The sequence below is a fragment of the Puma concolor genome, chromosome D3 (genome assembly GCF_028749965.1).
Source record: "Puma concolor isolate L17-30 chromosome D3, mPumCon1.1.hap2, whole genome shotgun sequence".
Taxonomy (NCBI): domain Eukaryota; kingdom Metazoa; phylum Chordata; class Mammalia; order Carnivora; family Felidae; genus Puma; species Puma concolor.
Window position 1 is genome coordinate 30,408,672 of NC_141678.1, and position 13,053 is coordinate 30,421,724.

General features: G+C 46.6%; 1 protein-coding gene across 1 annotated transcript in view; it reads right to left on the bottom strand.

Moving 5' to 3' along the window:
- Window positions 1–736: 736 nt before the first annotated feature.
- The window catches only part of LOC112870395 (small G protein signaling modulator 1), a 109,398-nt gene continuing 97,081 nt past the window's right edge, over window positions 737–13,053 (bottom strand). Inside the window, 4 exon segments of the mRNA XM_086682386.1 lie at window positions 737–2,950; window positions 7,853–8,020; window positions 9,421–9,517; window positions 10,171–10,280. Coding sequence (XP_086538512.1) covers window positions 2,862–2,950; window positions 7,853–8,020; window positions 9,421–9,517; window positions 10,171–10,280 — 464 coding nt within the window. The 3' untranslated portion in view covers window positions 737–2,861.

Genomic DNA, 13,053 nt, shown 5'->3' on the forward strand with positions numbered 1-13,053 from the left:
CAGGCCATTTGCAAAAGTGGCCTCAATTATTTCTGTATGGTATCCATTCTCCTTTTCCATGTCCCTCTGCAAAGCCACCCATCAAATGGTAGAGTCTATTTTCCCTTCCTTTGAATCTGAGCTCAGCCATGTGACTTACCCTGAGCAACAGAACAGAGCAGAAATGACTTTATGCCAATTGCAAGCCTAGGTCTCAAAAGGCCTTGCATACTTCTGCTTGCTCTCTTGAAAAACTGCCACCATGGCCACATAAACAAGCCTGAGCTGGCCTGCCAGGGGATGAGAGACACATGGCCCGGTTTCCCCTACTCTCCTGGCCAACAGTCAGCCAACTGTCGGAGGCAGAATTGCCTCACTGGCCTTTGGCTGACCACAAACACATGAAGAAGTCCATCTCAGACCAGAAGAACCTCTCAGATGAATGCGGCCCATAATGTCAACCCACAGAATTGAGAGCTAATGAATAAATGGCAGTGTGAGGACACTAAGTGTTGGGGTGGTTTGTTATGTGGCATTATTCATGGTGACAGCTAACTGATACAAGGGGGTGAGAAGTGCTTCACCTGCCTTGCACCTCCTGGGGCAAGACCAGGCAGCTATCATGAGGCTCTGTCCCCATCTGGGTATGGGCCACTGGGGTGCGGTTGGGAGGACACAGTCTCCAAAAGCAAACCTCTCTTCCCTACGCATTAAAAAAAGCCCCGAAACACAGAAATGAAAAAATAACCCATAGTCACACATTTCTCTGTTTATATATATTTTCTTTCTATATAGACACAACTCTTTAGTAAACAGTTACAAGATATGTTGGCAACACTGAGAGAAGGAGGAGGGCACTCCACGGACAGAATGACTCCCACGCACTCGATTCCCAGACACAAAGACACACGATGTACGGAGACCAAAATAAACACCGTAAGCTGAACAAATAGGAGTTGTTCCAAATCACAACCACGGACACTTCTCTGGAACACCACGAGAGAAGGCGGAGAAGAGATTGTGTGCTATACTTTGGGACTAGTCTGTCGAGAAAAATAAATCAGAATCGGAAGGTCTGGGACCTGGGTCTTGCTAAAATAATGTCCTCTGTAACGAAGAGTTGAGAGTGGCAAGGAAAACTTTGATCTGGACGTGTTTTCCTCGTCTTGGGAAGGTGGGGACCAGAGCCAGGAGGTGCAATTTTCACAGAGAACATTCTTCAGAGGCAAGGGACACTTAGGTCTTGTCCGTCCTGCTCAGGAGGCCCCACGTGGGAGACTGGGGGGTTGGGATGCAGTTGAAGGCACTGGGGCCCAGGGGCGAGCCTTCACAAGCACGCAGGGTAGGGGTTCCTCCCCCTCCTGGTTTGCTCAGGACAGAGGACTAATGTACCCTCTCTGTGAATGCTTCCTTGTGCTTATGAGTCTCCTCCCCTCTCCAAAATCCTACCTTCCATTCTGGGGAGGAGCCTTCCAACCTGACTCTGTTTCTCCCACGTGTGTTCTCAGAAAAGAGCTGGCAGGACTGCTCTATCAAAGGACAGGTAGGCAGGGTGAACCAGCTAACTCGGGGTCTGTTTGTGACTGGCGACCCTTTGTGTGAAGACGCGGAGGGGACCACTTCCAGACTTAGCCATCCATGTTCCGGGGGCCAGTTCATCAGCATATTTTCCAAGGAAAATACCCATCACAGTCTACTCTGGCGGACCTCTGCCTTCCTGTTCTTCCTTTGTCCTGAGTGATCAAAGGCACCTAGGGAAAAGCCAGCTTCCCCCACCTCCCTTGAAGTGGCGGCCACTCACACACACCTTCCAAACTTCTGGAGCATCAGACCCAAAGTGCAGAAGGAGAGGCGAGATCTTCCCTAGGAGGTGAAGAAAGGGATGTGGACTCCACCCTGCCTGGAGGGCTTTGGGCGGGACCTCGGGCTAACTCACACCTACCACACTTCTCACTGTTCCGCCCTTCCGCCCTTCCCTCCCTCTCCGGGGAGCCTCTCAGGGAGAGGCTTTCTTGAAAAGAAGGAAAGAAGTCTCTCCTGGGGTCAGGTGGAGGAGAAAAAAAATGAGAGACCACAACAAACAGAATCCAGGTCCCGAGAGAGATGTGGACTCCTGTGTGCCTTTTCTAAGTGGGAGAGAGCCTCAGGAGCAGGTGGTTAAACAAAAGGGGGGGGAAGGAGATACACTTGCAGCCCCTCCTCTACGCCACTGGTTCTCAAGTGGGGACATGTGGCAAAATCTGCAAACCCTTCGGGTTGTCACAGCTGGGTTGGGGAGGGGGCGCTACTGGCATCTTGCAGGCAGAGGCCAGCGATGCTGCTTACCTTCCAACAATGCACAGGACGACCCCTCTCAGAAGACGATTCACCCAGCACCCTGTCAACAGCGCCGAGGGAGGTGCAGAAACTCTGCTCCAAGCCTGCCTGCCGGCCATGTTCTGGGACATCTCCAGAGGCCCCTTTCAGAGTATAGAGGTAGCCCCACAGACCTCTCCTACACTAGTTCCCCAAGAAAAACTCCTTCTCCAAGTCTCCCCTGACGGAACAGTTTGGAGGGATTGGGACAGAATAAGAGAGAGGCAACCATTCTGGAGACCACAAACGAAACTGTTCCCTCCATCCACTGATGTACCCCAACTCCCACAAGGGAGAAATCCCAGACTTGGACAATCTTTTGTCAAACAGAAAAACGTAAGGCTGAACTCAAGGGGCAAACCCTCGACCCCACCTGCCTGGCGGCCAAAGTTGGGGCAGTTTCTCTCTGCACAGAAGTCCATGCTCATGAACAGACACCAGGACCTCGCTCCCGGGGCAGCCGGGAGGAAAAGCGGGCTGGACAGGTGGGTGGTGGCACGGCTGACAGGGCCGGGGTGAGGTGGCCCTCACTTGTTCTCAATCAGAGTCTGCACCTTGTACACGAGGTCCCGGGCCAGCTTCAGGACATGTTTGGTGTTGTGCCGCTCAGCCATTTCTGAAAGAGCAGAAGGCAAAAATCTCATGAGCCTCCTTCTGTGTCCATCCTTAGGTCACTTGCACCTTCTAGAAGGGAGGGGGGGGTGTCCCTGGGGCATCCTCCTCCTCCTCATCTGGCATCATCTCCAGAGGAGTTCCAGAAGCAGACACTTTGGAGAAGGCCTGCATCTCTGGGCCTTAGTTTCCTCATCTGTAAAATGGGGATTGCAACAGCATCTACTTCACGAGGCTGCCGTGAGATCAAACGACATGATGTTGGCTCACAGTGCTTGAAAAGAGTTACATCTTCCCACTCGCCTTGCCTCGTGTAAACACGATGACTGGGAACCTTTTGAGAAAACCATGCTGGGCACATGGCAGGTGTTAAAAGATACAAAAGAAGGAAGCAACAGGAGAGGGGGGAACAAAAAAAATTTTTATTAAGTGCCACATAAATACCTAGGAATAAACCTAACCAAATGTGTCAAAGATCTGTATGCTGAAAACTATAGAAAGCTTATGAAGGAAACTGAAGAAGATACAAAGAAATGGAAAAACATTCCATGCTCATGGGTTGGAAGAATAAATATTGTTAAAATGTCAATACTACCCAAAGCAATCTACACATTCAATGCAATCCCAATCAAAATTGCACTAGCATTCTTCTCGAAGCTAGAACAAGCAATCCTAAAATTTGTATGGAACCATGAAAGACCCCAAGTAGCCAAAGTAATATTTAAAAAAAATTTTTTTTTAGTCTTTATTATTCATTTTTGAGAGAGAGAGAGAGTTTGAGCAGGGGAGGGGCAGAGAGAGAGGGAGACACAGAATCCGAAGCAGGATCCAGGCTCCAAGCTGGTAGCACGGAGCCCAACGCGGGGCTCGAACCCATGAACCGTGAGATCATGACGTGAGCCGAAGTCGGACGCTTAACTGACTGAACCACCCAGACACCCCTAAAGTAATATTGAAGAAGAAGACCAAAGCGGGAGGCATCACAATCCCAGACTTTAGCCTCTACTACAAAGCCGTAATCATCAAGACAGTATGGTATTGGCACGAAAACAGACACATAGACCTATTCATACACATGAATAGACACTTTTCTAAAGAAGACATCCAGATGGCTAACAGGCACATGAAAAGATGCTCAATGTAGCTCCTTATCAGGGAAATACAAATCAAACCACACTGAGATACCACTTCATACCAGTCAGAGTGGCTAAAATAAACAAATCAGGAGACTACAGATGCTGGAGAGGATGTGGGGAAATGGGAATCCTCTTGCACTGTTGGTGGGAATGCAAACTGGTACAGCCGCTCTGGAAAACAGTGTGGAGGTTCCTCAAAAAATTAAAAATAGAATTACCCTATGACCCAGCAATAGCACTGCTAGGAATTTACCCAAGGGATACAGGAGTGCTGATGCATAGGGGCACTTGCACCCCAATGTTTATAGCAGCACTCTCAACAATATCCAAATTATGGGAAGAGCCTAAATGTCCATCAACTGACGACTGGATTTATATATACAATGGAATACTACTTGGCAATGAGAAAGAATGAAATCTGGCCATTTGTAGCAACATGGATGGAACTGGAGAGGGTTATTCTGAGTGAAATAAGTCATAGAGAGAAAGACAGATACCATATGTTTTCACTTATATGCGGATCCTGAGAAACTTAACAGAAGACCAGGGGGAAGGAGAAGGGGGAAAAGAAGTTACAGAGAGAGAGGGAGGCAAACCATAAAAAACTTAAATACTGAGAACAAACTGAGGGTTGATGGGGGGTGTGGGAGAGGGGAGGGTGGGTGATGGGCATTGAAGAGGGCACCTGTTGTGATGAGCACTGGGTGTTTTATGGAAACCAGTTTGACAATAAATTATATATATACACACACACATATATATAAAAGTGGAAATGCCTAGTGACTTTGACAATACTATACTTATACTATATTAAATATTATATATTGTATACTAAATGCTAAATAAAAATGTAGCCAATACTAAATAAATAAATAGCGAGCCACATAAAACGATCGGATCTTGAAAGCAGAATAATCCTAAACCTAGACGTTTATCATAAAGAAATCATTTATTGGATTGGGGCGCCTGGGTGGCTCAGTCAGTTGAGCGTCCAACTCTTGGTTTTGGTTCAGATCATGATCTCACAGTTCATGAGTTCAAGCCCTGCATCAGGCTCTGTGCTCACAGTGCGGACCCTGCTTGGGCTTCTCTCTCTCTTCCTCTCTCTACCCCTCCCTGCGTGCACACATACACACACACACACACACACACACACACACACACATACTCTCTCTCTCTCTCTCTCTTTCTCTCTCAAAATAAGCAAATAAAACTTAAAAAAAAAAATCATTTACTGGATGAAAAAAAAAAAAAGGGCCTTAAGACCATGGTTCCCAAACTGGCTACCAAGGTACCCCAGGGTGCCACTTCTGTACGTTGTGAGGGAAACATAATGATATTCCATATCTGTTCAACACCACATAAACTGGTAGCATCTGGGAGGTCACACGTTGCCCTACATGCCTATCAATGACTTCATATCTTTGTAACGCTAGGTTTTCTGTAAGCAGTTAAGCAAGTTTGAGAAAAAGCAAAAACCATAAGAAAATCACTGTGAAACAGGAAATACATGAAGGTGAGGGTGTCTAATCTGGTTCCAGTGTTTGAGAAGCTGTGCAATGCCGAACAGGTGCACATATCCCATTAATTGTTGTGCTTATTTAAGAATGACATAGAGAGGCGCCTGGGTGGCTCAGTCGGTTGAGCATCTGACTCTTGGTTTCTTTCGGCTCAGGTCATGAAATCAGTTTTGTGAGTTTGAGACCTGTGTCTGGCTCTGTGCTGACCGCACGGAGCCTGCTTTGGAATCTCCCTCTCTCCCTGCCCCTCTCACACTCGTGGTGTCTCTGTCTCCCTCAAAAATAAGTAAATAAACTTACAAAAAAAGAGAATGACATAAAGATATTATTTTCTTTGGACCAACAGGTATCATTTTTGCAAACAGCTGCTAAGTTGTTGGGATATAGTTATCAAGTGGTTTGGATCTAACTACTTGCTAAATGGAACTTTTGGCCTGGGGTGCTGTGAAAATTTTATAGAGGCATAAAGGGCACTTTGTTTTTTCAATCACACCCTCAAACTGAAAACAATCTAGCTACCCAACAATAGGGACGGTTCCTTATGCTGCAGACAGTGGCTATAGGTACACTCGACAGCCTTAAAAAATGATTAAATGGAAGACACTTGTTAAAGTATTAAATGAGGGGCCCTGGGTGGCTCAGTCGGTTAAGTGTCCAACTTCTGCTCAGGTCATGATCTCGTGGTTCGTGAATTCGAGCCCCGCGTCGGGCTCTGTGCTGACAGCTTGGAGCCTGGAACCTGCATCTGATTCTGTCTCCCTCTCTCTCCGGCCCTTCCCCTCTTGAGCTCGCTCGCTCTCTCTCTCTCTCTCTCAAAAATAAGTAAACATTAAAAAAATTTAAAAATTTAAAGTATTAAGTGGAAAAAATGGGATACAATTGGATTCTGTGATGGTAACAAATACATGACTGGAAAAGATGAGAGGGGAAAAAAAGGTTTTCTATTGAACCCACTAAATGCCATGTGGTTTCTTGGGTTGGAAAATGTTGGAGCAGAAAAAGGGCATCAGGTGAAATCAAAGTCTGTAGTTTTGTTAATAGTAATGTACTGATGTTAATTTCTTAGTCGTGAGAAAAGTTCTAGGACCGGGCAACGCAGAGACCCGAGGGGTGGCTGAGTGAAGGAGGGCAGGAATTCTTTGTACTATATCTGCAACTTCTCTGTAAATCTACAGTTATTCCAAAATAAAAAGCTTATTAAAGAAAAATCATGTTTCTGGGGTAAGGTCAAAGGTGGCTTTTTTTTTCTTCCTTCTTTTGCTTTAGGTTTTAAAAAATTAAAAATGTTTTTAATCTTTAAGAAGCCTCCACGTCCAATGTGGGGCTGGGACTCGTGACCCTGAGATCAAGAGTCTCATGCTCTACCGACTGAGCCAGCCAGGCGCCCTCCCTCTTTAAAAAAAATTTTTTTTGTCTTAAAACATTAAAAAAATATTTTTTAATGTTTGGTTTTGAGAGAGAGAGAGAGAGACCAAGCGGGGAAAGGGCAGAGAGAGAGGGAGACTCAGAATGTGAAGCAGGCTCCAAGCTGTCAGCACAGAGCCTGATGTGGGGCTCGAACTCACAGACCCCAAGATCATGACCTGAGCTGAAGTCAAATACTTAACTGACTAAGCCACCCAGACACCCCTTATTCTTAAAAAAATTTTAAATAGTGATAACAGTAGCAATAGCTTCCAGCTATGGGGCCCCTCATATGAGCTGGGTATCATGTGATAGGCTTTATCCATGTTGTCTCATTTAATTGTCCGAACATCTCTGTGAGGGAGGTGTTAGTAGCATTCTACCTCAAGGAATCTGAAGCCCAGAGACATAAAGTCAGTGGCCCAAAGTCACACAGCACCCAAGTGGCTGGGATCAGAATCCATTATCCGTCTGGTTTCAATGACTGTGCCCTTCTCATGCCACTTCAAATGCCTTCCCATGCCTGCTTTTGTACATATCAACCCTCCGAAGCAGACGCTCTTATTCCATTTTACAGATGAAGAAGCAGATGGGAAACGGCTTATCTGTGGGCATAGCTGGCTGGTGGGAGAGCCAGGGTTTGCCCCTGAGCCTTATTTCAACATTCATGCTCCTTCTGCTAGATTCTTGAGAAAAATGCATTCTCAGTGTTACAAGATGTCAACCCCTCCATTTGGAAATAGACATAAGAAGTGGGCGGAACCCCCCTATATCCCCTCCGAGGCCCCACGAAGGGGCCTGTCAGAAGCCCGCACTCCTCAGATGACACCGTAGTCATGTGGGTACCGTTAAAGAATTTGATGATGTCTGTGAAATCCATATTGTTCTCCAAGATGATGTCACGGTAGACCTCCACCAGAGCCAGCGCGATGAACAGGACATAGTGGGCGGACGAGACGTGCTTGGCTGCCCAGATGGTCTCCCAGACAGAGAAGACGTCATCGTAGACAAGTTCTGCGTGAGACACCAGTACGCACATGCGTGGGGAGAGGGTCAGCCACAGAGCTCACGGTGCTGCCCTCCCTCTGGGAAAATCCCAGGCCAGCTGTGTCCTTCCTTCACTTCTGTCCTAGCACCGCAGAGAGCAGGCAGAACTCAGGTCAGGAAGTAGGAGACCCAGACTCTGTCATTTGACCGTCGGAAGCCTCCGTTTTCCCCATCTGTAGAGGAGGTTATGCAGACTAGGGGGGATGTAAGTTTCCAGCTTCTGGAAGGGGAGGAACCCGGCATAATCAGGTCTGATTTACACCGACCTGTCCCTGCCCTTTGACTAGCATCCCCTTTTTCTCCCTGCACCTTGTATCTCCTTAGCACCCAGGGGTGTATTCTCTTACTCCTGTACAAATGCAGAGCTGGCTGTTGCCTCTGGGGCTAGTCAAGAAACTGGAGAGAGCAATGGTTGAGAGCAAGGCTTCCTATGTCCACTAAACTCAGTCTGAATCCAGCCCCACCACTTGCTGGCAAGGTGACCTTGGGCTAGCCCAAGCCTCTACCAAGAGCCTCTCTCTCTCCTCCTCTGTACGTGGGGTGAGGCTTGCAAAGATAATACATACAAATGGCTCAGCACACACTGCCCGGCGCGTTAAAAACACCTTCCCGCAGGGTAGATACTCTTATGAGCATCACTCCGACTCTGCACAATAGCAGTGTGCTGTGCCCCACGTCATTTCCAAGTCACATGTGCACCATGCTGCGTGAGCTTTGGGGCACCTGGTCTCTGAAAGGCGGCAGAATAGAATGGAAGGGAACTAACTGGGCTTGGGGGCTAGACAGAGGCGGCCTAAGATCCTGGCTCTGCCGGTCCTACCTCTGAATTCGATTTTCAGCCTTGGTTTCCCCATCTGTAAAATGGGGACTGTAATGTGGCGGGGTCCCCTCCCTAAGGAAGGACAAAAAACCTCAAGGTAACCTGGCTAATGTGCGTACATGACAACATCCCTCACGACCTTGTGACATGAGACCCCTTAATCTGACCGCATGTTTGTGTGTTCCCACGTATGGGAGACACAGAGGTGAAACATATATAAAAAAAACTACGCCACGTGGCGTTCGAGGCTCGGTTCTTCGGGTACGAACCCAACTGAGCGGTGCCGGCGGGAATAAAGCTGCTTCCTGGAAAGAAAAGCCTGGGTGTCACGACTCTCTGTGCGAGAATCCTGCTCCAGTAACAACACCTACTGCGCGGTGTCACTGAGAAATAAGGCAGGCGAGCCAACAGTCACAGCGCGATAACTGGGTGTTACTCTCTTCCTCTGGCTCTGCTGCAACACCCCCGCCCTCGCCTCCTCGGTACCTGTTCCCTGAGGGTCTGCTGCCAAGACTCTGGGAACAAGACCCCAGTTTGAAGTCCATACCTCGCTTGAAATCCAGCAGGAACCAGCGGTAGCAGAAGTAGAAGTGAGTGTAGTCCCCGTTCTGATGCATCAACTCAAAGAGCTCGGAGTCCAGAATCTGCCAGCGGGAGAAAAGGTTGGCATCAGCCTCCCGGCAAGAGGCTGGACCAGAGGGGACAGAATGAGGGCACATCCTCATACCGGACCCCACTACAGCCCCTACAACCAGGTGGAGCTAAAAAACGGGCAGAAGATTTGAAGTGAAAATCAACCCAGCTCAAGTCAACCCCAGTGACTTCTCTAAAGACCTGCAGGTAAAGATCCACAAAGCACATGACAGATGCTCAGTGGGATGAGTCAGGAAAATGCGAATCTAAACCGTAATGAGACACCACTGCACACGCGCTAGGATGGCAAGAACCAAAATGATGGATAACCAAGTGTCAGTGAGGAAGGAGAGAAGCTGGGACTCCGGCACGTGGCCGGTGGGAACGTAACACGGTGCAGCTGTCACCTCACTCCTGAGTGCATCACCAAGAGAAATGAAAACATCTGTCCACATAAAAACCTGTAAGCGAATCTTCCCAGCAGCACAATCCACGAGAGCCAAAGAGTGGAAACCACCCAAATGTCCACGAATGAACGATGGGATGAACAAAATGGAATGAACTGGCTTGTGCTGCATTACACGAAGTGTGGCTCTGAAGTTGATTTGGGGTCCATCAGGCTGAGCTGGAATAAGTTATACTGTTGAAAGGGACTGGGTCAAACCTGGATCAGCGACCTCATGTTGGCAAAGTGCGTGTCCATGGCGCCCCCATGGGGAAAGTTCTGGTTCATCCTCTTCATGAGCTCCGTGAAGCAGCTGAAGGCCAGGGCCTCTGGGGAAAGAGCACAGCAGAAACGGCCAATGCTGCCACTGCCCAAGGAACCCCAAGCTCCCAAGGTGATCCCAAGGTCGAAGGCTCCAAGCTGGTTCTTGAAACCCACAGCCGAAGGACAAACACAGAGACGATGGAGTGTTAGCGTACTGCACTTCAGGGGATGTTCTGCAATCTAAATACATACTTCCCTCCTTGGAGGGTTGAAATAGCCTTTCTTTTAGGAAATAATGGTGATACCAGATGCTCTTTTTCTAAAAGATCCCTAGTTGCCAATTGGTACCATCTGCGATCTCTTTCCTTCAACTCTGTATGTCAGCATCCTATTCCTTCTTCTAGAACTTTATGAAGGGAATAATCAAGTATGTATTTCTTATCTGTAGCGTCTTCCACTCAGTATATATACTTAAAAAATTTTTTTTAATGTTTATTTTTAACAGAGAGCGAGAGAGAGAGAGAGAGCATGAGCAGAGGAGGGGCAGAGAGAGAGGGAGACACAGAATCCGAAGCAGGCTCCAGGCTCTGAGCTGTCAGCACACAGCCCGACGCGGGGCTCGAACTCACAGACCACGAGATCACGACCTGAGCTGAAGTTGGACGCTCAACTGACTGAGCCACCCAGGCGCCCCAGTATATATACTTTTAGATGCTTTAGTGTATTAGTTCATGCATGTGTATTGCTGACTGGTATTCCATTGTATGACTAGAGCACAATTTATCTATTCTTTTCTTGTTGGACATTTACATTATTTAGTTTGGTGGTTTTATGGATTTTAAGCTCAATGAACATTTAATGTATAAAAAAATAAAAGAAAATAATTAAAGATCCCTAATTTGCTCTAATAAAAAGTTGATGATGTTTTCTTGGTCTCCAAACTTTTTTTTTTTCTTTTTCAAAATTCTACCAGTTCATGAAATTCTCAAGTCTGGGAATCACTGGATTAAAACAGCAATTGTCAATACTGGAAAGGCGCTGACAGGCATTATGCAGAGAAAGAGTCCAATAACTCTGGGAAATGCTAGAGAGTGACTACATATATTGAAAAGTAAAGGCTCTGAGAAGTCCTGCAATAAAGAAACCTGTTTCATATTGTTTATGAGCCAGCGTTTAGAAAACTTTATTTGAAAATTATACCTTTTTTTTTTCTCTTAATACCTGGTAACTCTGGAGAAAGTTACACTAGACTGGAAGGTTTCCCAAGGCACAGTAAGACCTCATTCATTTTTAAAAACACTCTATTTTTCACGGGTGCCTGGGTGGCTCAATTGGTTAGGCATCCGAATTCGGCTCAGGTCATGATCTCATGGTTCATGGGTTTGAGCCCTGTGTCGGGCTCTATGCTGACAGCTCAGAGCCTGGAGCCTGCTTTGGATTCTGTGTCTCCCTCTCTCTCTTCCCCTCCCCTGCTCGTGCTCTCTCTCTTAAAAATAAATAAACATTAAAAAATTTTTTTAAATAAAAAGACTTGATTTTTTTAGAACAGTTTTAGACTTCTAGAAAAGTTGAGAAAGGAGTAGGGACAGTTTTTGTATACTACATTTGTTACAATTAACAACCCGCTGATGATACATTATTAACTAAACTCCATAATTTTGTTTATTTTCTGTTCCAAGAACCCAACCAGGATAACACATTACACACAGGTGTTCTCTCTCCTGGGGCTCCTTTTGGGTATAGAAGTTTCTCAGGCTTTCCTTGTTTGCGATGACCTTGGCAGTTGTGAGAGTGGTTGTCACATATTCTAAGGGATGCTTCTCTACTGGAATTTGTTGGATGTTGTTCTCACGATGATACTGGCTTTTGGGGTTATTGAGCGAAAGACCACGTGGGTAACGTGCCATTTTAAACACATCATGTCAAGGGCACCTGCTATCCACATGATTTATGACTGTTAATGCTGATTTCAGTCACCTGGCTGACGCAGTGTTAGGTTTCTCCACCACAGTTTCCCTCCTGCCCGCACCTATGCTGAACTTTTTGGAAGGAAGTCACCGTGCACAACCCACGTCTAAGGACTAGGGAGTTATGCTGCCCATTTATTTAACAGTCTTATTGAGATGTACATCGCATAACATCCATCATTTCAAATGTACAGCTCAGGTTTTTAGCATGTTCACAGAATTGTGCAACCATCATCTGTAAGGTGGGAACACTTCCATCACCCCCAAAAGACACCTGCACACATCAGCAGTCATGGCCCATCCACCCCCCCACCCCGCCCACTCCCTGCCCCTGTCAACCATTAGTCTATTTTGCCTCTACAGACAGATTTGCCTCTTCTGGACATTTCCAATAAATGGAATCATATGCCTTTTGTGTCTGGCTTTTTTCACTTAGCAGAGCCTCTTTGAGGTTTCACACCATATCAAGTGTCAAATCATTCTTTTTTTTGCCAAATCGTTCTTTTTTTTATCATTGCAGGGCTATACCACATTTGGTTATGCATGCATCCACTGATGAACACTTGGGTTGTTTCCACTTTGGGGCGATTGTGAATAACGCTGCTGTGCACATGCTCACACAGAGTGTTTGTGTGAACACTGTGTTTTCATTTATCTTGGGGATATACTTAGGAACCAAACTGCTGGGTCCTCCAGTAACTCCACTTTTAACATTATGCAGAACTGCCAGTCTGCTTTCAAAATCTCAGAGACAATGTCTTCATATTGTCACTAACACTTGATATTTTCCATTGTTTTCATTCTAGCTATTTAGTGGGCGTGAAGTGGAATCTCATTGTGGTTCTAATCTGCATTTCCCTACCGAGTAAAG